Raw genomic sequence first — 20,458 nt, 5'->3', positions numbered from 1 at the left:
TGTTAGCTCAGTGCAGGATTTTGGTATTTTATTTTTTATGGGAAACAAAACTGATACCCAACAGACATCAGTTCCTGTGAGCTGATTGACTCCAGCTGTACTCTGACAAAAGCCTTCTGAAATCAGTGCAGCTAGAAGGCCTGTATCCAGTCGTCTTACATGGTTTTTGACTGAATTTGAGATAGTTGCATTAAAATGACCACACACATAAAGCCATCTGCTCTCTTAGATATTGATGTACATACCTATGCAGTTCTGTCATTTGAAATATATGGCTGACATGCTGGAGAAACAGCTGGGCAGTGTTGATTTTCCAGACTTCCAAATATTCTTGCTGAACAGTAAAACAACCATGGGGAGTTTGATTAACGCTTTAAATGGAGCACACTCAAATGGTATCTAGGCTTCAGAAGTGAGACTGAGAGATCATTTCTCTTTCCATTCTCATTTTGCTCTCCTAAGCAAGGTTATTTAGCCTTGGAAACTAGGCTAGGAAAGTCTATGGGCATTGACTTGTCTGTTAATTACTTCAGCTCTCAGCCCACAGTGATCATGTTGTACTTTTACAGGAGCTAAGTCTCTCTCCTGCATGTATCATGTTAAAGACAGACAGCCATATGGTCTGTCAGCTCAGGGCCTTACACAGTAACCTTATCTGTGTGATACAAACAATTGTCTACCTGTGTTAAAATTTAACTCAACCAGATCCTCCACACCCAAGCATCTTCCAGACTGGTTATTGAGAATTTTTAGCTGAGAAAGGAAGAAAACCAGAAGGCTTTGAATTCAAATATACTTCAAAGTTGCAGCACACGCAGGACCTGTGCCACATTTCAGGTGAGTGTTGAAGGTAATATAGTGTGAGGTAGTCGTGGCTATGATACGTAGGAAACATTTCCTTGTAAATCATGGAACCTGTTCCCCCTGGTGTTAACAGATGAGAACTCATCACAACTGGGACCCGAATGTAGGTAACCCATGAATCACATGATATGACCATATATTTAGAACAGATCAGATGAATTGTACCCTGAGAGGGTCTATTTCTCTCTGTCATTTATAGCACAGAGTGATAGATGTCTGATGGTGAGATGAATCACAACACAAAACTAAAATGTAGTGATATGAGGAGAAGGCCAATGCAATTACTATATCCTGCTTAGATGATTAGTTCGTATCTGGCCCAGGTCAAAAGGACTTGGACATGTCTTGAACATTACAAACTAGTTGCATTCATCCTTCAGAAACAGCAGCACAGTTGAGGCTCTGCTGCTTAAGTATAGGCATCTTGTATGATCCTAGGCACTGTGATGTCCTCTTGGCCTCCATCTGTTACTCCAGAAGGACATGAGTCCTCTGTAAGTCTTCTATAAATCCTGGGTCAAACAGTCAGCCATAGAAAGTTGTCTTGGATACCCTAAGGTGCCTTAAATGGCAGTAGATACCTACATTTAGCAGCTGAATGTCATCCACACTGTCAAAGTTGACATCTCAAAGGCATAATGAACTTGGAAAGAAAATCACTGCCCTGTCAGGACAGAGAAACATGAATTAGGATGGTTCAGAGAAGCTGGTATTTTTGTGGGCACAGAATCACAAAAATGTTGAGCAAGGGACCTCTGAAGATCTTCTACTCAACCCCTAGCTCAGAGGAGGGTCAGCTAGAGCAGGTTGCCCAGGACTCTGTCCAGCTGGATTTTGAATATCTCTAGGCATGAAGACTTCACAACCTCTCTGGGCAACTTGTTCCAGTGTTTGTTCACTCCCCCAGTAAAAACATTTGTTCTCATGTTAAAACGGAAGTTCCTGTATTTCAGTTTGTGCCTACTGCCTCTTCTCCTGTCCCTGGGTATCACTGAGAAGAGTCTGGCTTTGTGTTCTCTACTCCATCCCATCAGGTATTTGTACACATTGATATGGAAAGACAGCAAAATAAAAATGCTTTTGTCTGGTGCCATAAACAACCACTTGCCATAGGGTACCAACAGAATAGCATCCACAGCATTTACAGGGTCAAAGCTTAAAACAGAGCTTGCCAAACAAGGGAAGTTCTGTACTGCTCATTTACTATTTTGTATCAAAATAGCTTAAACCATTGTGCAAGAGGGTGTTTTGGTGTTTTTAATTCAAAGATGGTTGTAAATTACAAGGACTAGTCAGGGCAAAGGTACTTTGGTGCCTGACTGCAATTTATTTTTCAATGAGATTAAGGTGGAGTTAGATATCCAAACACTTTTCAAGAACCATGATCAGATTCTACTTAAAAATTTGAAACATGATTGTAAAGTCCTCTGAAGAAAATGTTAATGCAGTTAAAACAGGTAGCAGTACTTTTAAAACAGAAACTAGTCATAGTCCTAGGTTCAATACCAGTCAGCATTCCAAACCCCTTAAATATTGTGTAAACTTGCACATACCTAGAATATGACTGCTTTCTTTGAACTGAGTATGTGTGTCAGATACACAAAAGCAAGATGAAATCAACATACAGGGTGCATTTTTTCAAACAGTATTTGTCTTATATTAATTTCTACAGCTGCAAAATATAGTTACTGGTGAGTTGAAAATGCTTTATGCAATAGGGGCCTATTGAAAATAATTTCTGTCGTTAAATAAAGTATAGCTATAAAATACATATTCCAGGATGTTCTAGGCCAGTAAAACATCTCTCTCACACTGAGCTATTACATTGGACTGTGACCTGCATTAATATATATTGCCAAAATGCTCTTCTGAGCAACTACACTTTTAATACTTACCATAAATGAAGAATATGAAAAAAGCATTTTAGAATCTTGTTGAGAACGGAGTAATTTTCTTTTTTTCCTATATACAATTTAAGTTACAAAAAAAACTGGAAACATTTTTCAGCAAATGAAAAACTGATGCATCTGGAAAATGGAAATCCAAACACAACAGCAAGTTCTTTATTGTGGTGTCTTAGAAAACAGCAATGATTTTTCAAATCACTACTGTGCCGTTCAGATAGATGTCTGAATTGCTTATTTTAGGACAGGGGACCAAACAGCTTCTAGGAGAAAAGGGAAAAAGATTGTTGCTGCAGAGCTTAGCAGATACTAAAATCTGTTATTCAGAAGGGCTGGGCATAGCATTTGAATCATCTGGCATCTTGAATTTGGAGGTCAGGTGGGCTGCAACACATTTATTTGATATTCCGGCTATTTTGGTTCTGTGTGAAAAGGAGCCACGTGGGACCTGCATACAGAGTTTAGGATTACGTTGCTCCCAACTTGGTATGCATCTGAGTACAGTATGGGTGAGAAACTGGTATCTTGCTGTTACAGGTGCAAGACAATTTTTTTGTGTAGTGAGATGAGAGCAGAGATAATCAGCCGTTATCACAAAAGGCACAAAAGGCAAAATTGCAAGTTTTTTCACATTTGACTTAGAGAAGAAACTTTCTGCTCTATGCTGGCAAATATTGTAATGGATCTGCAAATTTTTATATTCATTGTAGGGCAGTGGGTCAGACAGAAACAATACATTGATGACAAGTATTAATCAGGTGCTATTTAATAATAATTTAATCTGGTAATCCAGAAAAAAAAATGATCTGTTGATATTGTGATTTGAATTCGTTCTGTATCAGTTTCAAAGCCACATGATTAGTTTATGCTGCCACATACTAGAAATACGTAAATTGCCATTTTACATAATCTCTTGAATCAGCTGCTTTTCTATATTAAAATGCAGTCATAAACATTATGCATGTCACATTATTGTAAAAAATACACAGTGAAAACGTTGGGCAAACATATTTTCTTTGAAAATTTTGTCATAAAATATTCCCATTGAGCATCCAGTTTTTGTTATCTCTCTTTGGAGATTTTTTTTTAATGAAAATTTTTTATTATGCTTTAATGAAAGCTTCAGGCATACGAATAAGAAAAATAATCGTACAAGATATTCACAGTCATGGTATTCAGTCCTGATCAACTGCTGCAGTACCAAAGGATTCAATTTTTAATGATTCTTATCAAAAGAGAGGTGATATCTAATCTCATGAAATAGCTAAGGCTTAAACTGAGGTTACCATAATGAACAACTGGGAACTACAAACACATCCTGTAGGGAATGAGAGCTACCCAAAATTCTAAAAGCTATCCGTGGGAAAACTGGGTCTGTAAGACAATACTATGCACTATGCAAACGCCTGGGCTGGATGATTCTAGCTCTACCTTTGAAAAAGTTCCCTTTTTAAAAGTTCCTGACTCCAGAATGATTTTGCACTAAAGCTCATTGCCCACTCCAAACTGGGAGGCAACTCCTAGCTCAAACCAGAGAAAATGGAGGATAACAAATCTCTGTAACAATAAACTTATCAGTTTGTCCTTCCATAGCTCAGTGAGTTAACACTGGAGCACCCAGACCTCAGAAAATAAAATAGTCTCAGATTTTCCCACTAGTTTAAGACCTTTCAGCTTTTGTCACTGCAAGAAATCATGATGCTCCACTTTCTCTAGTGTTTACTCATTTTTTACTTGTTGGCGGTATTTTGTCCATTAGCAGCACAAGATAAACTACGCTTCCAAACTTGAAGACAGACATTAATTTCAGCTGGACTAGCCCTGAATAAAGTTCTCCTTCAAAGGTGTAGACAAGGAGATAAAGATAAATTGCAAGACTGGGCACACCAGAAGCTCCCTTGTTGTCATATTAATCCTGGCTTCTTCATTGACCTTGGGTAACTTGTGGAAGTTCTACCCCTTAAACCCCTACATCAGTAAAACGTGATTTATATACTTGTCTTTCTCGAGATTTGTAACAAGTACAAGCTGAGACTCACTCCTGCAAGCACTTGTAAAATGACTTTGCTTTCCAGTGAGCAATTGCACAAGCAGTTTTGCCTAGGAAGACATTAAGCACCAACAGATCTCACAGCCTCTCGGGATCAGGTCTTTAAGTTGCTGAGTGTGTTCAGCATTATGGATAGTAGCTAAGCACTAAATATTTTGAAGGCATTTGATATCTGCAATAAGTCATGTCCCTGTTCATATTTAAAAGAATGCTTCTCAAATTCCTTATGTGCTCCACAGAAAATAATTAAAAAGCCATAAAGATGAAAATGAACAAAAGCAAAAAATCATAAAACGAAGCAAAGGGACTCCAGGAAGGTGAGTGTTTCTGCAGCAGCTTTCGCTAGCATGCGTGTCTTCTTGCTTTCAGGTCCCAGTCTGTGGTGGAAGCCGGCACACTGAAACACGAAGACCAAGGGGAAAGCGACAACACCCAGCCGCTGCTGGCTCTGGACTGAGCTCCCACGTGCCCAACACACAGAGATACATTAACTGACATCCACCACACCAGAAACCCACAGAGCACACCACACATATACACACACATGCGTTTTGCTTGAGAACAAGTCCTTCATGTTTTTTGACCAAGTAACAACTGTCACCCACCATCTGTCCATGTGGCCAACGAACAATAACATTTCTATTGACACAGGAGTCTGCCATACACAAAGAATTTCCTTTTTTTTTTTTTTTTTTTTTTTGACTTATGACATTAAAATATTGGAAATGATGGGACTGCATTCTCTGTTTAAAGAAACCGGGGTGTGTTGTAGTTTTCCTGAAGACTCCAGCAGGGATGCTCAGTTTTATAGAAGCAAAGGTTAAGTGTGTTTTAAAGAAAAGCATCTCAAATTTAAACTTTGCACTGTAATCAGCAGTTTAATCTGTCTCAGAGAGCAGAAACAACAGCATCTACAGAGTGCCCAAGTTTTACAGAAGGATTTTGCATATAAAAAAAGAAAAAAAGTCAGTGACAGCATAATGCCATTCAACATGACACTTTGTGACTGCCCCATCCATGCTGCTTATAGGGGGGTCACATTTCAGCATCTAGCAAAAATTATTCTTAACTTTTGAAGCCCTTATAAAACTGTCAGCTAAGTGGAATGAGCTGTGTGGGCAGCAGACGCGCACAATTTGAAATGCAATTATTTAATTTTAACAATGCGTTTTTCCACAGGTAACTCGGGAGCCTATTAGATATGTGCGTGTGCATGTGTGTGTGCGTGTGAAGGGGGGGTGCTAGGGAGACCCATTGGACACATTCACCAGTGATTAATGGTTCAATCCAGATTGTTTCATTTGGGTCACAACGGCAAATGAAAGCTCTGCAGAGCCATTTACCCTCTTCCCTCCCGCAAACAGTGAAAGGTGTAGCCAGAAGGGTATGCTGATTGCAGATGCGGACCATGGTTAAAATGAAAAAGGAAAACTTAGAATTAATTATTCAGTACAAGCTTCTGCTAGAAGGAAATGTGGAAGAATAGAACTGAAATGCCAAAGATCAGTTTGTTATTTCTCTGCTCTAGCTGCAAAGAGAGTCCCATCCCCTCATTGAAATGGAAACCACATTAAAGAAATAAAAGAAAAATCGTTATCAAATTGCATGTGCAGTGACTTTATTTCCTAAAATGGTTACAACCACTGTACACACCTTTAGTCTTCAATTAAATTGCCATACATTGACAATTTACTAGAACAAGCGGTTGGCACCAACACATCAAAAGTAGCAGTGTAAACCATATATATAAAATGAGATGATAATGGGCACAAGAGTTTTTAATGTGCCTCTGGAACATCCACTGAATACACAAGCAATACACTGAAGTGATGATATAGTTCAACTGGTCAGCCCTAACAGATGGACTAACAAAATACTGCCTTTATCTACAACAACATTTTATGCCTGCACAGGGAAGAAAGGACATTCTGCCAGATCCTATCAACACACCTGGGATTTACCCACTAGTATTTGTACAGAATAGCCTCATTCAGACTAACCACCTTCTGCAGCAGCATGTCATTGATACAAAGCCTGGTCTCCATGATAGAGAGCAAGTCTTTAAGGCAGTGGATGGTCCCAGCAAGGCAACACGGGAGTCAGAAAAAGAAGCACAAGTTTGCAGGAACATTAAACAAGTAAGACAACTGAGCCAATTTATCTCTGGGATTTCTTCTATTCCCCCTCCCCTGGCATTACCACCTATTACAGAAAATTAGGATGTCAACTCCTGGTAACAGGACACAGCTCCCTTCCCTTCTCTGGGCTCACAAAGACTCACAGGCATTTGAATTTGTCACAGAGAACTTGCTTAAAGCAGAAAATAAAAAAACAAACAGACAAAAAAGGACAGACATTGGCCATTATACTGCAGCATTAATGAAGAAATACTTTGGTTTACAATTTTTCTCTGTTAATACTCTTACCTCCACTGCCATTGCATCTTTGTGATGTCTGTTACAATCACTGTTCATTCAAGTGGGACTTGTTCTGCCCAAGAAGTGCAAACATCACTGAAATCCAGTCCTTGAAGATTAATCCTTTCAGAGGATTAGATTTTTTTTTTTTATCTGTGACATGAATAAATACATATGATGCCTTGTATATAACCATATGATGCTTGTATTTAACTGTAGGATCTTATACAGATTCTGTGCTTGCAAGCAAGGCAACTATAGGCAGGGAGAAATCCACCTCCTAACATCGTGATGAGTACGTACTGCCTTACAAACAGGAGACTATATTGCCCTTTTCTGTCATTTCCCTTTGTAAATAAATTTAAGGAAAAAAAAATATTTAAATTGCAATGGTTCTCCATTTAAGAAACATTTCCATTCACTTCTTTCATTGGCATTTTCAATGCTGAAAAGCTTTTTCAAGGTGAAATACCGGTTGGCAAACAGGAATACCTAAAATAATATACCACTTATTCGCTACATAATTTCTGTAGTTTACTATATATATATATATATATATATGTATCTCCTCCCTATGTAACTAATCCACTAACTGTACCTAACAAAAAGATGCTCTCAGCTCCTTGACATGTAGGCATAGAGTAGATTCACTTCAATATTGCAGGAGCTATTCATAATACACCTTGCCATATTCAAGGCACTTAAGATTTTAAATTGCCAATATATCACTACACAATTTAATAAACAGTGCTACTCCAGCACACACACATCTTGGGTAGATTACTTTTATCTATTTGCCAATTTTATCTATTTACCAATTGGAAATGGACAAGATAAAGTATGAGCCTTCAAAGGAACAATGAAACAATCTGAAGGACGGCATGGATTTTCATAAACAAAGCTCCAAAGCTTTTACTACTCCTTTAGTATTTACTCTGAGCTATAGAAATGAAAATGCAACATTAATAAAAATATTTCTAAACCACAAATTTTGGTTTAAACAGTTCTTGATTCCTTCTTTACAAACTATGTCTTTATTTTAGAGAATTACAAAATAGTTTATAATTTCTACTGATAATCACTTTACAAAGATACAAAATACAGCCTCTGACTAAACAACTACTAGGGCATTTAAAAATTTTTTTTACTATTTTACCCCCCACAATAATGAGTACCTTATTTCCACCTTTGCACCATGATTCTCCTAAAGCTCTCCAAAAGCATTTTTATATTTTCTTAAGCATGATACTTATAAATCTTTTCAGTTTTCATGATGATTAACTGAGAACTGTTGCTTTCTTGTATATTGTGTATAGTCACAGTGCTATTTTTGATACGGACAACACATTAAAGCCTAATTATCATAGCTGTCTAAAACCGACTCTTGATTAGAGAGGGTTTATCAGTTTAATAGTCAAAAAGGAAATTAAAGTGCACACCTCCAGAAACTGGTTATACTAATTTATGGTGCAATCACCATGTATTACATGGCATTATAAGATTTAATTACCTAGTAAAATAGAAAATCTGAAAAGCATTCAGTTTATGGGAATGCACAGCTCTTATCTGTCTTTTGCTTCAGCAAATGTGGTATTCTGGTCACGATACTTAGGTAGCATGATGTAGTCTCTGCAGTAAAAAACCACTGAGCATTAAACAAATAAGATGACTGTTCATTGTCTTTTGGACAACAAAGCCAAAACTATGGAGACTCAGTAACTTCGATGTCTCCTTGCTTAGTGTTTGACTCTCACAACCCTCGGTAAAGATGCCACTGCTCTTGACAAGCCCTGAGCGTCCTAGCACACCTACCCACGCCCAGCTGGTTTTGCGGTTGAGTAGAGAACAGCCAGCCATAAACATCTACAGTGCAACCTCAGGTCGCTCTTTCCTGTTAGTGTTCTTAGAAGTTAACAATGGAAGGTTCTGCACCCTCCATCTCCCATCAAACGGTATGGACCCAAAAGACCAGCCAACTGTTTCAACATCCAATCAGTTTTCTTTCTTGAAAATAGGCCTTTTTACCACATAGTAAATTCTGTATGGCAAATACAAAGCATACTGTAAACAGTACTGGGATAAGACTACTTCATCATTATGCCATACATTTCAAGACAAGGAAAACACTTTTAGGTTAATTAAAGGATCATTCTAGCACTCTGTAGGATGCTGGCAGCAGAAGTTAATACAAGTTAAAAACCTGAAGCTCTTTGTCTCCTCTACATTCTGGCAGTAAACCAAGTTAGACCTTGTCCTTCTGCCCAAAGCACAAGAAATTCTTCACATATTTTTTTCCCGCTGAATGACCACCCAAGGGTAACCTAGGAGCAGCCCCTAGAAGGAGGTGCCCCAGACCCCTGCTGGGTAGAAAATGGATATCACAACACAAACTTTTGCAATGATAGGAGAAACAGCAGTTCACCACATAATCCTAAAAACTGTCAAGCACTTTAAGATCTGAGACTACAGATGTCACATTTGCTCAACATCTTCCAAAATCACATTATCAAACTGAAGGTTGCCTGCTAAGAGAACTATTTTGTTTTAGAAGAACAAAGCTTCACTAAGCAGCTGATTATGCAAGTTTCTGTTTGCATTTCTAGGAAGGCAAGAGAAGGCCACACTTGGCAAAAATGAAATCTGTTCATATATAATAGTATTTTCCTTCTGCTGATAGCTAGAGATGCACTTATATATATTGGTTTTTTTAAAAATAGTGGTTGATTAAAGAAGATTTGTTCATAATTATGCTAGAAAAATACAGTTACTCAGGTAGAAAAAAATACAAAACACACATAACCCATTCACATTATCTACAGTTGATAACACAGGGACATGTTCTATGCCTAAAGCAGCTAACATTACAACTGCATACTGATTTTCAAAGTTGATTGTGTGCATATGTTTGTAAATATCTTACATGTTGCTTCCCAGATAAAAGTCTGGAAAGTATTTCCCAGATGTAGAATTGCAATACTTGTGCCTGAACCTGATCAGGCAGGTGACTGACTGACTGGCTTTGTACGCATAATGGTCCATGACAAAAACATCTGCACATTCCTCAGTTTGAAAATCCAGACCTATTGCTCTTTGGCTGACAAGATCTGTATTTTCAAACTTGCAGCCAGAAGAAAATACATATCAGTGCTGTATCAGTATGAACAAAACATGGCTTTTTTTTTTCCCTTCTTTTTTTTCCTTTTTTTAAATCAAGTCCTCTGTGATTGCAGAATGTCATCCTTATCTCTTCTAACCCTTACAATACTTGTATTCTTTGTATGCTGGATAAATTAATCCTATCTGCATACTCTAAAGGGGTTAAAGCTCTTCTGCTCCACACATCAGAAGGAACCCCTTAAATAGCAGGAAGGGTGCGTCTCTGTTGTGCTGTTAACTCAGGGTGCCACACATCCACAATGAATATCAGGCGATAATTTTCAGCATCCTGCCATACTTCATGTTCGAATGAGTCATCAAAAATAAGAACTTTCCCTTCTTCCCAGGTTCTGCAACACAAAAAAAGAACATGCTTTAGTGCAGTATTTGAAGTGCCATGGAGCAGGACAGCTATATATCAGCTCTGAAGATGCTCCTTGACATATGACAATGATTTAAACAGTATATATTGCACAGTCAGGATTTCACTACCTAATATAAAGAGATTGGCGTATCAGAGTTTTAACTGAAATAAACTACAGAAAGATCAGTCTGATGGACCTTTGTATTATTGAGGGATTGTTTCTCCTCACTCTGCATAGTTATCCCCACATACAAATTCAGACATTTATAATATTTGTTACTTATATACTTCTGAGTTGAGTCCAATAAGCAGGGAGCAGGTATAATACTGGTGTATCAACTTGTCTCCTTTTCTAATCAGATACATACATAATGAGTGATGGCAACTGAGGGAATGACCAGTAATATGGTCATATGGTTTGAAAACAAATTACATTAAATCAATCTGCTTTTTCTAAAAATCAGAACAACAGAATTAGGCCCTGATCATGCTTAAAATTTCAGGGATGTTAACAGCAGTGAGTCTAAAGGCTTTTCTTCAGAGGAAGGTTGTAATGCCATAGTGTACACTGGGTTAACTATACTGTTAAAACTGAACTGGAAGGATGAGTCCACATAACTTAAAGCCCCTCTGCTTGCCAAGTTCTGCTTAGGCAGAGCACATCACTGAATGGATGTAAATACCCTGGGTGAGTGTTCATTACAGCATGGAAGAGTCAAGTTTTAACAGTGGTACTCTTCCAAGATCTGTACCTTTGTTAGGCACAAAAAGGGACACACAGTTTATTCCAAGTGGCTTGGATATGAGCACCTTCATTGTTTGAAGAATTAACAAAATTACCAGATTTAAAAGCAATGGCAAGAGGCAATGTAGAAGGGAATTCTACAGAATTAAATGGCAGGAGAATCAGAGTTTCTGTCAATTTTATGAAGTATAGAACCACAGAATAATTTAGGTTGGAAGAAACCTTGGAAGGGCATCTGCTCCAAGCCTCTGCTCACAGCAAGTCTCACTGCAAAGTTAGATCCAACTCTGAGGTTAGATGAGATATCTCAGGTTCTTGACTAGCGGAGTTTTGAATATCTGCAACCACGGACATTCCACCACCTCTTCCTTTGTTTCACCAACCTTGTGAGAAATTCCTTCTATCTAGATGGAATTTCCTTCACTGTCATTTGTGTCCATTACCTCTCATTCTATAACTGCACACCTCCGGAAAGAGTCTCGGTCTGTCTTCTGCACAGTCACCCACTAGTAGTTGAAGACAGTAACTAGGCTCCCCTTTAGCCTCCTCTTTTTCAGATTCTAAACCAGCTCTCTGAGCTTCTCCTCATGTGTTGCATGCTCCAGTCTCCTAATATTTTTCATTCTTTACTGGAGTCCCTCTAGTTTATCAATGACTTTTTTGTACTGAAGAGCCCCAAACTGGACACAGTACTCCAGAGGCAGCGTCTCGAGTGCAGAAGAGAGGGAAAAAATTGTTCCCCTCAAACTGCTTCCTATGTACTTAATAACAGTCTGGTACACAGGCCTTCATCAAGACAAGAGCACTTTATGACTCATGTCCAACTTGTCCCCTAGGACCCTTAAACCCTTTTCTACAAAGCTGCTTTCTATGCAGTCATCACCCAGTCCGTACTGTCACAAGGTGTTGATCTGCTGTTATCAGTTGCAGGGCTTTGCATATGCCTTTGTTGAACTTCATGAAGTTTCGGCTGGCACGCTTCTCCAGCCTGCTGAGATCTGGATTCATAATTTTGAAAAGAGCTTTAACACCTGGTTAAAGGCAGTCCTGATACTGCAAAAAATCAGCATCTGATCTGTGATCACTAGTGATAATGTCACAACATGTCAAAAAGTCACGGTGCTACTCATTTGTTGCTGCCCCTCAGATCTCAGTCTTACCCACTGCATTTAGACACAGTAGCTGATTATGTGTTTCATGTTTTGTCTATTGTAAGGTCAGGCAGTGGTATAAGGAAAGCAAATTTATTTTGCATTGCAGCAGGATGAAAGCATGCACCTGATTATACCCTTTCAGGTGAGACTGGATGAATAACAGTCAGTCGAGTCAACAGTCAAAGAAGTGTTACCTCCTAAAGCCACTCTACAATGACTGCATAATCAAGTTTTTTAACGGATTCCTTAGGAGCTGAAGCTGTCCAAGAGGATGGATGCCCTTAAGGGGAATTAAGAACTATGACCAACAGTAGGATGGCAAAGAAACAAAGGTCTTCCCATCAAAGATGAAAATACATTGCTTAGCTCATTCAACTGTGCTCATTCACAGAGGAAACAATTTTATTTTTTTTCAAAAATGGGGTGAAAGTGAGATTTAGACTCCCAAGTCATCTCGGTATTTTTAATTTTTAAATTCAACAAAAGCAAAAATTAACCACTGAAATTTTTTGGGTTGTGCTGTAATGTTCTGAAGAGAAATAGAAATTGAAATAGGAGCATTTCAACTGAAATGATCATGTAAACATATTTTAAGCAAGAGTAGATAAAGCAGAAACCATAACAGTAAAAAATTCACACAGGCTTGCACACAGACGTAAGCCTTGAAGGCCCAGATAATGAGCCTTTTGCAGGTTTCAGCTATGATCATGTGTTTTTTCTGTTACCATGTCAATTATCTGGTAACAAAAATGTTTTATGCCATATAGACCCTGAGTCTCTGCTACCACACTAAAGTTACATTGGTATTCAAGTCAATGGGAGTCAACCACTTGCAATGCTATAATGCGGTACGAAAATCAAGCAGACACTGGGTTTTTTTGGAGTGTGTGTGTGGGTTTTGGTTGTTTGGAGAGGTGGGGGATTTGTTTTTATTTGAGAGGTATTTTGTTTTGGTGTTTTTTTTGTTGGTGGTGGGGTTGTTAGGTTCTGCGGTGTTAGTTTTTTGGGCTTGGGGTTTTTTTGTGGGTTTTTTTGGGGTGGTTTTTTTGTTTTTTAAAACAAACCAAGCCTGAAAAATCCTGCCCTAAATAGCCTGAAAGTGCAGCTCAGTTACGGACAACAAAAAATCCAAGCACCCAGATGAAGCAGCTTCAGAGGTTAAAACCCAGGATCTATCATTTGCATCATAATGGGATGGGCTGTTTTGCACAACAAAGAAAAAGTCACAAAGTTGACAGAACTATTAGCCCCTTTTGAACAGATTACAAACCCCATCATTAGCATGCAAATAAATATTTTCTAGAAGCCTTCACGGTGTGAGAAACAATTCACATTGGGACCATAGGGATGATATTATTCTGGTCTGGTGCTGAGCCACTCTGGGGTAGTTTCTATATCACCTGCATGGCTCTAACATCACAGTTACAGGTGAGATCTTGGACTGGCTTCTGCATAAGGCTGTAATTCTGCACCTTCATTTCAAAACGTGATTACCTTGTCTGACAGAGATGTTCAGTTTTGATAACTAGATATTATTTATCTACCAATTTTTGTGCATTGCACCCTATACTTTACAGAGCTGGGACTTCAAAATGGCCCAAGGACCTAAAATTGCTATAGCTGTACTGAATAGCACTGAGGTGTACCAGTTCCTAGCTGCTGCAGAAAGACTCTCATGCAAGTGAAGGAGTAAAACAACAGTACTAGACAGAGCTGAGTTGCCTGTCCATCAAAGAATGAGTTCCATTGTAACATTTCCCCTCTAAACACCCCCACTGGGTGGCACAGAGGTAACCAAGCAAAAAATTCTCACTGTTTCTGTTCTTTATCTCATATACACAGTAGTGGGACAGGAGGCCAGAAAAGGCCTGACCTACATTAACATTCATATTTGAACCAGACCTCCTATTTGAAACCACAAGCTTGCCACTGCTCTGAATCACCAGGAAGGGAGGAATGGAAAATGCCCAAGGTAGGATTTCCTCCTGCCACCATTCCCTTCCAAAGCAGTTCACCCACCTCCTCTTTCATAGGTGAAGGGATGTAAAAAAACCCTTTCACTGCCAGAAGTAGACACACTCTCAGTGTTTTCAGGGAAAATCCTGTCTTTGATTCTGAATGTATAGCTCTTGCCAAAAGCAACTGAAGTTAACACAGTCCAGCACAGGCTGTAGTCAGCACCTGAATGATTGAGCCAGGTCCAGGAGCCCAGACACTGCAGTGTTCTGTCTGCAGCTACCAGCAGCAACAGGTGTTTCTCCACTCTGACACACTGACTTTGACAGTGTTGCTACCAAGGAGGTAGTTAAGTTCACTTTCCACAGGACTATCCCTTCTGTTCGGGTTAAGACAAAGAAGGGTGCCAGCCGTAATAATGGGTGGTGAGGTGGGGACACCTACTCTCTTGGCAGCAGATCAAAACCACCACTTCATTCACGCAGGCTACTAAACAGCCACCTAATGGTAATGCCATTCGGTCACCACCAATCTGAATTCACAATGTCCTAAAGTGAAAAGACTTCATGTCTCTATATTAGTCCTTTAAGTCCATTAGCTACCTCTCCCTCAACCCAGCTTATTTTGGATATGGATTGGAATGCTGGAAGCAAATGTCCATCACTACCTATATGTAGGTAGTGTAGATTGTAACACTGACTGTGACAGATTATTAAATAAGCTATATGTTGGCAGGAGTCTATTGTGACAACAATTTTGGTTATTACAGTTGGATACTTCTCAAAAATTCTAAACATTTCTTGTAGTTGTTTTCAAATGTTATGAGAAAAATCTTTGCTACATATTGCAGTCACACAGGAGTGGCATTTAATTTCTCAATATCAGATATATCTGTACATTACTACCATGAAAAGAATTCAAAATTAACACTTGTTGCACTCAGATGCTACAGACAAGACAGTGAATCTCCAAAAAAATACATATTGCATCATTAAGCATCATTAGAATTTCACATAAGTCTCAGAAAATTAAGTATGTAATCAAAAAACAATATGGTTAATATATATTTTTCTGTTTATGTTTAATAATATCATGCAAAAATGTATCACATTTTCTCATATTTCCCAGGGGAGTATATGCCCTGATTGTAAATGCATAAGCTATTGCTCTTTATTTTGTTTTTTGCACCAAACAAACAGAAACAAAACTGGTCTTCAAGGCATCATAATTTTTCCCTAAGGGGTAAGAATTCTTACTTAAAATGCACTTTAAAGAAATTTGCTACTTGTGTAACTCATTGGACCAAACACTTCATTGATGTCTCCATCTTGAAATCAACTTCAGCTGGAATATTTTTAACTGAATTATTAACAAATACCAGCTAGGAAGAAGGCTTCTGCCAGAAATACAAGAGTATTCTGTCACGGTGGTGAAAATGGAGGTTCAGCTTAGCTTTAGCTTTTGCTCAATAAGCAATGAATTCTAAGTCCCCTCAAAATCAAAACAAATAGAGGAACTCAGTTGGCAACTATATTAGACTGGCATTGTAAAAGTAAACACATGGACTCTGTGAACTAAACCCACTGATATTTCCATGCCATAACAGAGGAGAGCAGCTTTGTCTCCAAAGATTCTTCTGGTATTGTTTAAGAACTGATATTGATATTTGTAGCAAGAGTTAGGGTGCAAATTGCCTGTTTAATGAAATATAATACACCTCCTGATCCATAAAACACCCCATTTTAATTTTTTTTATTACATGCCCAACCCTTTTTCAGTCCTGAGGAAGGTGGAAAAAATAACCCCCCAAAACCCCAACCATACCTATTCTCTTGGGCACATCGAATTCTGCAGCCTTCCTTAGGTATCACCAAGCCCAAATGCATCCTTAGCCGACAATTGGTGGGCCCTGTGTGGGGCCAGACATGAGTCCCTGGGTGCATGATAGAATATTTGATCTGCAAGAAGAGAAAGGCATGCCTTCAACATATTCAGCTTCACAACCACACTGATAGGAGTTCAGGATTCCACTACTTCTCATCCTTGATGATGGGCCAAAAGTGCAATGTCGCCTTTTATTAGAGTCTCAGCAACAGTTGCACTTTCTCATGTCCTGAAGGCATTCAATACTAAAAAAAAATGTCTTGTGCGGTGTGTGTGTGTGTGTAAAAGTGCATATTTTTCATTTTGCTTAAAATAATCAGTATTCATATTTCAGCCTGGAAATAATTATCTCCTATCTACAATCAGAAAAATACCTTCTTTCCTACGGAAAGACTTACATACACTCTTAACATTTAAAAGGATGCATCTCAGGAGACACAAGGCCCGTGTTAGCCAGACTGACCGGTCCCTCTCAGATGACAACGTGGCTGTCAAGGTCACTGTCAACCTTGGCTGGAGCAACCATGAGATGGTAGAGTTCAGGATCATGAGAGGAGGAGGAAGACAAAAAGCAGGATTACTACCCACAGCTTCAGGAGAGCAGACTTGGGCTTTTTCAGGGATCTGTTGGGAAAAATCCCATGAGATACAGTGCTGTCAAGAAGAGGGGTCTAGGACCGCTGGTTGATTTTTAAGTATCACCTCATCCAAGCTCAAGAATGGTTCATCCCCATGTGCAGGAAGCATGGTGACTCAGACAAAATTTGAAGCACAAAAAGGAAGCCTTCAGAAGGTAGAAACAGGGTCAGGTCGCCCAGAAGGACTGTAGAGACACTCTCTGAGCATGCAGGGATGAGGTTTGGAAAGTCAAAGCTCTCCTGGTGTTGAATCTGGAGATTGAATTGAAAGGCAAGAAGAAAGGTTTCCACATATACATCAGCAGTAAAGGGAAGTCTAGGGAAAACGTGGGCCTGGCTGCTAAATGTGGCAGGAGATCTGATGACAAAGGACACGGGAAAGGCTGAGGCATTATGTGCCTTATGGAAAAGGCTGAGGTGCTACATGCATTCTTTGCCTCAATCTTTACTGGTATGACTGACCTTCGGGAATCCCAGGCACCTGAGACCAGTGGAAAACACTGGAGCAAAGATAACTTACCTTCTGTGAAGAAGGATCAGGTTAGGGAACATTTAAATAAACTAAACAAACTGGTCCACGGGTCCTGATGGAATCCACCTGTGAGTGCTGAGGGAGCTGGATGATGTTGTGAATCCACATGGTCATGAACCAGCAAAAGTCCCTGAGGACTGGTAGAAAGCAAATGTTGTTCCTATCTTCAAGAAGGGCAAGGATCTGAGGAACTATAGGCTAGTCAGGCTCACCTCGATCCCTGGGAAGGTGATGGAGCAAATAATCCTGGAAATCATTTCCAAACACATGAAGAAAAAGGTGACTGGGAGGAGTCAGCATGGATTTATGAAGGGGAAATTGAACTTTATCAGCTTTCTATGGTGAGATGTCTAGCTTGGTGGATGAGGCAAGATTAGTGGATATTGTTTATCTCAACTTTAGTAAGACTTTCAACACTGTCTGCCATAAACATCCTCATTGACAAACTGATGAAATAGAAACTAGGTAAGCTGAGAGTGAGGTGGATTGAAAACTGGCAGTTCAGTCAGGCTCAAAGAGTTGTGATCAGAGGCACAAAGTCCAGCTGGAGGCCACTTATCAGAGGTGCACCCCAGGGCTCAATACTGGGTCCAACACTGTTTAATAGCTTCACAAATGACTCAGATGATGGGACAGAGTGCATCACCCTCAGCAAGTTTGCAGATGACAGTTAATTGGAGAGAAATGGCTTTTTTTTTTTTTTCCTTCTGCCATTCACAGGGACCTTTGCAGGCTGGAGAAAGGAGCAAACAGGAATCCTATGATATTCAACAAAGAGAAGTGTAAAGTTCTGCACTGGGGAGGAATAACCCCATGAACCAATACAAGCCGGTGGACAACTGTCTGGAAAGCAACTTCCCAGAAAAAGACTGTGGGGTCCTCACAGACAATAATTTGAACATGAGCCTGCAACGTGCCCATGCAGCAAAGACGACAGGCTTCAGGGCTGCATTAGGGAGAGCTTTGGGAGCAGGTTGAGGGACTTTATCCTTTCCCCTCTAACTCATGGTGAGACGACTCGAGTGCTGGGTCTAGTTCTGTGCTACGTACTATGAGACATATATGGACATACTGCAGCAAGTCTAGTGAAGGGCTATAAAGGTGATTAAGGGACTGGAGCATCTGACATACAAGGGGAAGCTGAGAGAGCTGGGATTGCTCAGCCTGGAGAACAGAAGGCTCAAGGCAGGATCTTATCAATGTATATAAATACCTGATGGAAGAAGTGAAGAAGACGGAGACAGGCTCTTCTCAGTGGTATCCAGTGAAAGGCAAAGAGGCAATGGACACATATTGAAATACAGGAAACTCCATTTAAACATAAGAAAACACTTTTTAACTGTACACTGGAAAAGGTTGCCCAGAGAGGCTGTAGATTCTCTATCCTTAGAGGCATCCAAGCCTGACTGGACACAGTCCTGAGCAACTTGCTCTAGTTCATCATGCTTTGAGCAAGGGGTTGAACTAAGTAATCTCCAGATACCCTTCTCACCTCAACCTTTCTGTGATTCTACAACAACCCACCAAACAGAAAGTGCGAATAACGCATGACAGTGGCAAGAAGTGTTTTTTCAACTGTGAAATTTGCACATCCAGCTGGGATAGGATAACTTTGATACGTCTTAGGGTTTAAGGTGTTGCTTGCTCTCCAACTGTAAGAAAATCAGCAGAAGACAGTGTGTGTCTAGTGTCTTAGCCATTCCCACCATCTGAGGTTTCAGTTTACCAGCAGTTTCTTTCAACAGCAAGTGATAAACTCCAGTGGCCGTGGTGAACACAGATGCTCCAACCCACCAGTACACTGAGATGCGTTAACTTGATTGCTCTATCAGACCCTAATGCAATGCAAATAACTGCCTATGCAGAATAGTTACTAATATCCTAGAGAAACAATTTTTTAAATGATCATATACCAGCAGTGCAGAATGACTACTGTCATGTATTTTATCTGACTATGCAGATCAGTTTAGATATGTCTGTGAATTATATGTATGTGCTGTACTCAAGTACTACAGAGTTGTGAACTACCAATGATTTATACTATGGTTGTAAAGTAAAACTCCAAAGAGTTAAGAAATGTTCAGAATTAAAACTGCCTGTGCTACTTTTATTTTACTGTTATTTTTAAGAAGAACTATATAATTTTTAATAATATGATTACTCGCTATTGTTCTACACCGTCTCTCAGCAGCATTGAAAAGGTTGTGAATTATTTTACATTTCTTTTTATTTTTGTCAATACACAAGGTGCCCAAAGAACCCAAAGGATCTATCTACCACAGAATTCCTAATTTCCTGATTATGTTTGTTCACACTGCATCCAAGTCCTTCAGTACATGCATAGAGATTAGGTGATATTTTTAATTTAATTTACCAGTTACAATCTAAGGCATAGCTAGCCTAAGACCAAAATAGTCCTAGGTATACTGTAATACTGGACATAAGACTTCTAGAGCACCATTTTTCACACTATTTTACATTTTATATCTTCAAAACACATGACTACAGCTATAGTTGTGAATACACAGTGCTTCTGCAAACATGTCCTGGTGATAACATGTGGGGTGCCAAAAAATGATGAACAAAATAGTAGCTCTCAAAGCAAATTTGCTCTCTGGGATAGATCCATTTTGGCTGTGTACACCACAGAAAACAGTTTTCTTGCTGTTAGCCACACTGAGTGTGATGACCTCTCTCATCAGTTATATTCACTGCAACCAGCTTTTGCAACAAATCAATGAAACAATAGCCTTGTTCATTGCCACAACACTAGCCATCAAGTGTACTTCTGCAC

The 20,458-nt window shown here is 39.3% G+C and overlaps 2 protein-coding genes across 10 annotated transcripts in view; one reads left to right on the top strand and one right to left on the bottom strand.

Annotated features, from left to right (window-relative positions):
• The window catches only part of CLVS1 (clavesin 1), a 110,928-nt gene extending 104,509 nt beyond the window's left edge, over positions 1-6,419 (top strand). For all 3 annotated transcript variants that reach the window (XM_074818495.1, XM_074818487.1, XM_074818505.1), the window contains one exon: positions 5,188-6,419. In XM_074818495.1, coding sequence (XP_074674596.1) covers positions 5,188-5,275 — 88 coding nt within the window. In that variant the 3' untranslated portion in view covers positions 5,276-6,419. The remainder of the gene's footprint in view (positions 1-5,187) is intronic.
• ASPH (aspartate beta-hydroxylase) overlaps positions 6,416-20,458 on the bottom strand; it is a 115,660-nt gene continuing 101,617 nt past the window's right edge. For all 7 annotated transcript variants that reach the window (XM_074818418.1, XM_074818428.1, XM_074818455.1 and 4 more), the window contains 2 exons: positions 16,435-16,568; positions 6,416-10,741 (listed from right to left, as the gene is read on the bottom strand). In XM_074818418.1, the coding sequence (XP_074674519.1) occupies positions 10,591-10,741; positions 16,435-16,568 (285 nt within the window). In that variant the 3' untranslated portion in view covers positions 6,416-10,590. The remainder of the gene's footprint in view (positions 10,742-16,434; positions 16,569-20,458) is intronic.

Source organism: Strix aluco, chromosome 1, assembly GCF_031877795.1.
Source record: "Strix aluco isolate bStrAlu1 chromosome 1, bStrAlu1.hap1, whole genome shotgun sequence".
Classification (NCBI taxonomy): Eukaryota; Metazoa; Chordata; class Aves; order Strigiformes; family Strigidae; genus Strix; species Strix aluco.
The sequence above is the reverse complement of the archived record's forward strand: the minus strand, read 5'-3'. Positions and strand labels throughout refer to the sequence as shown.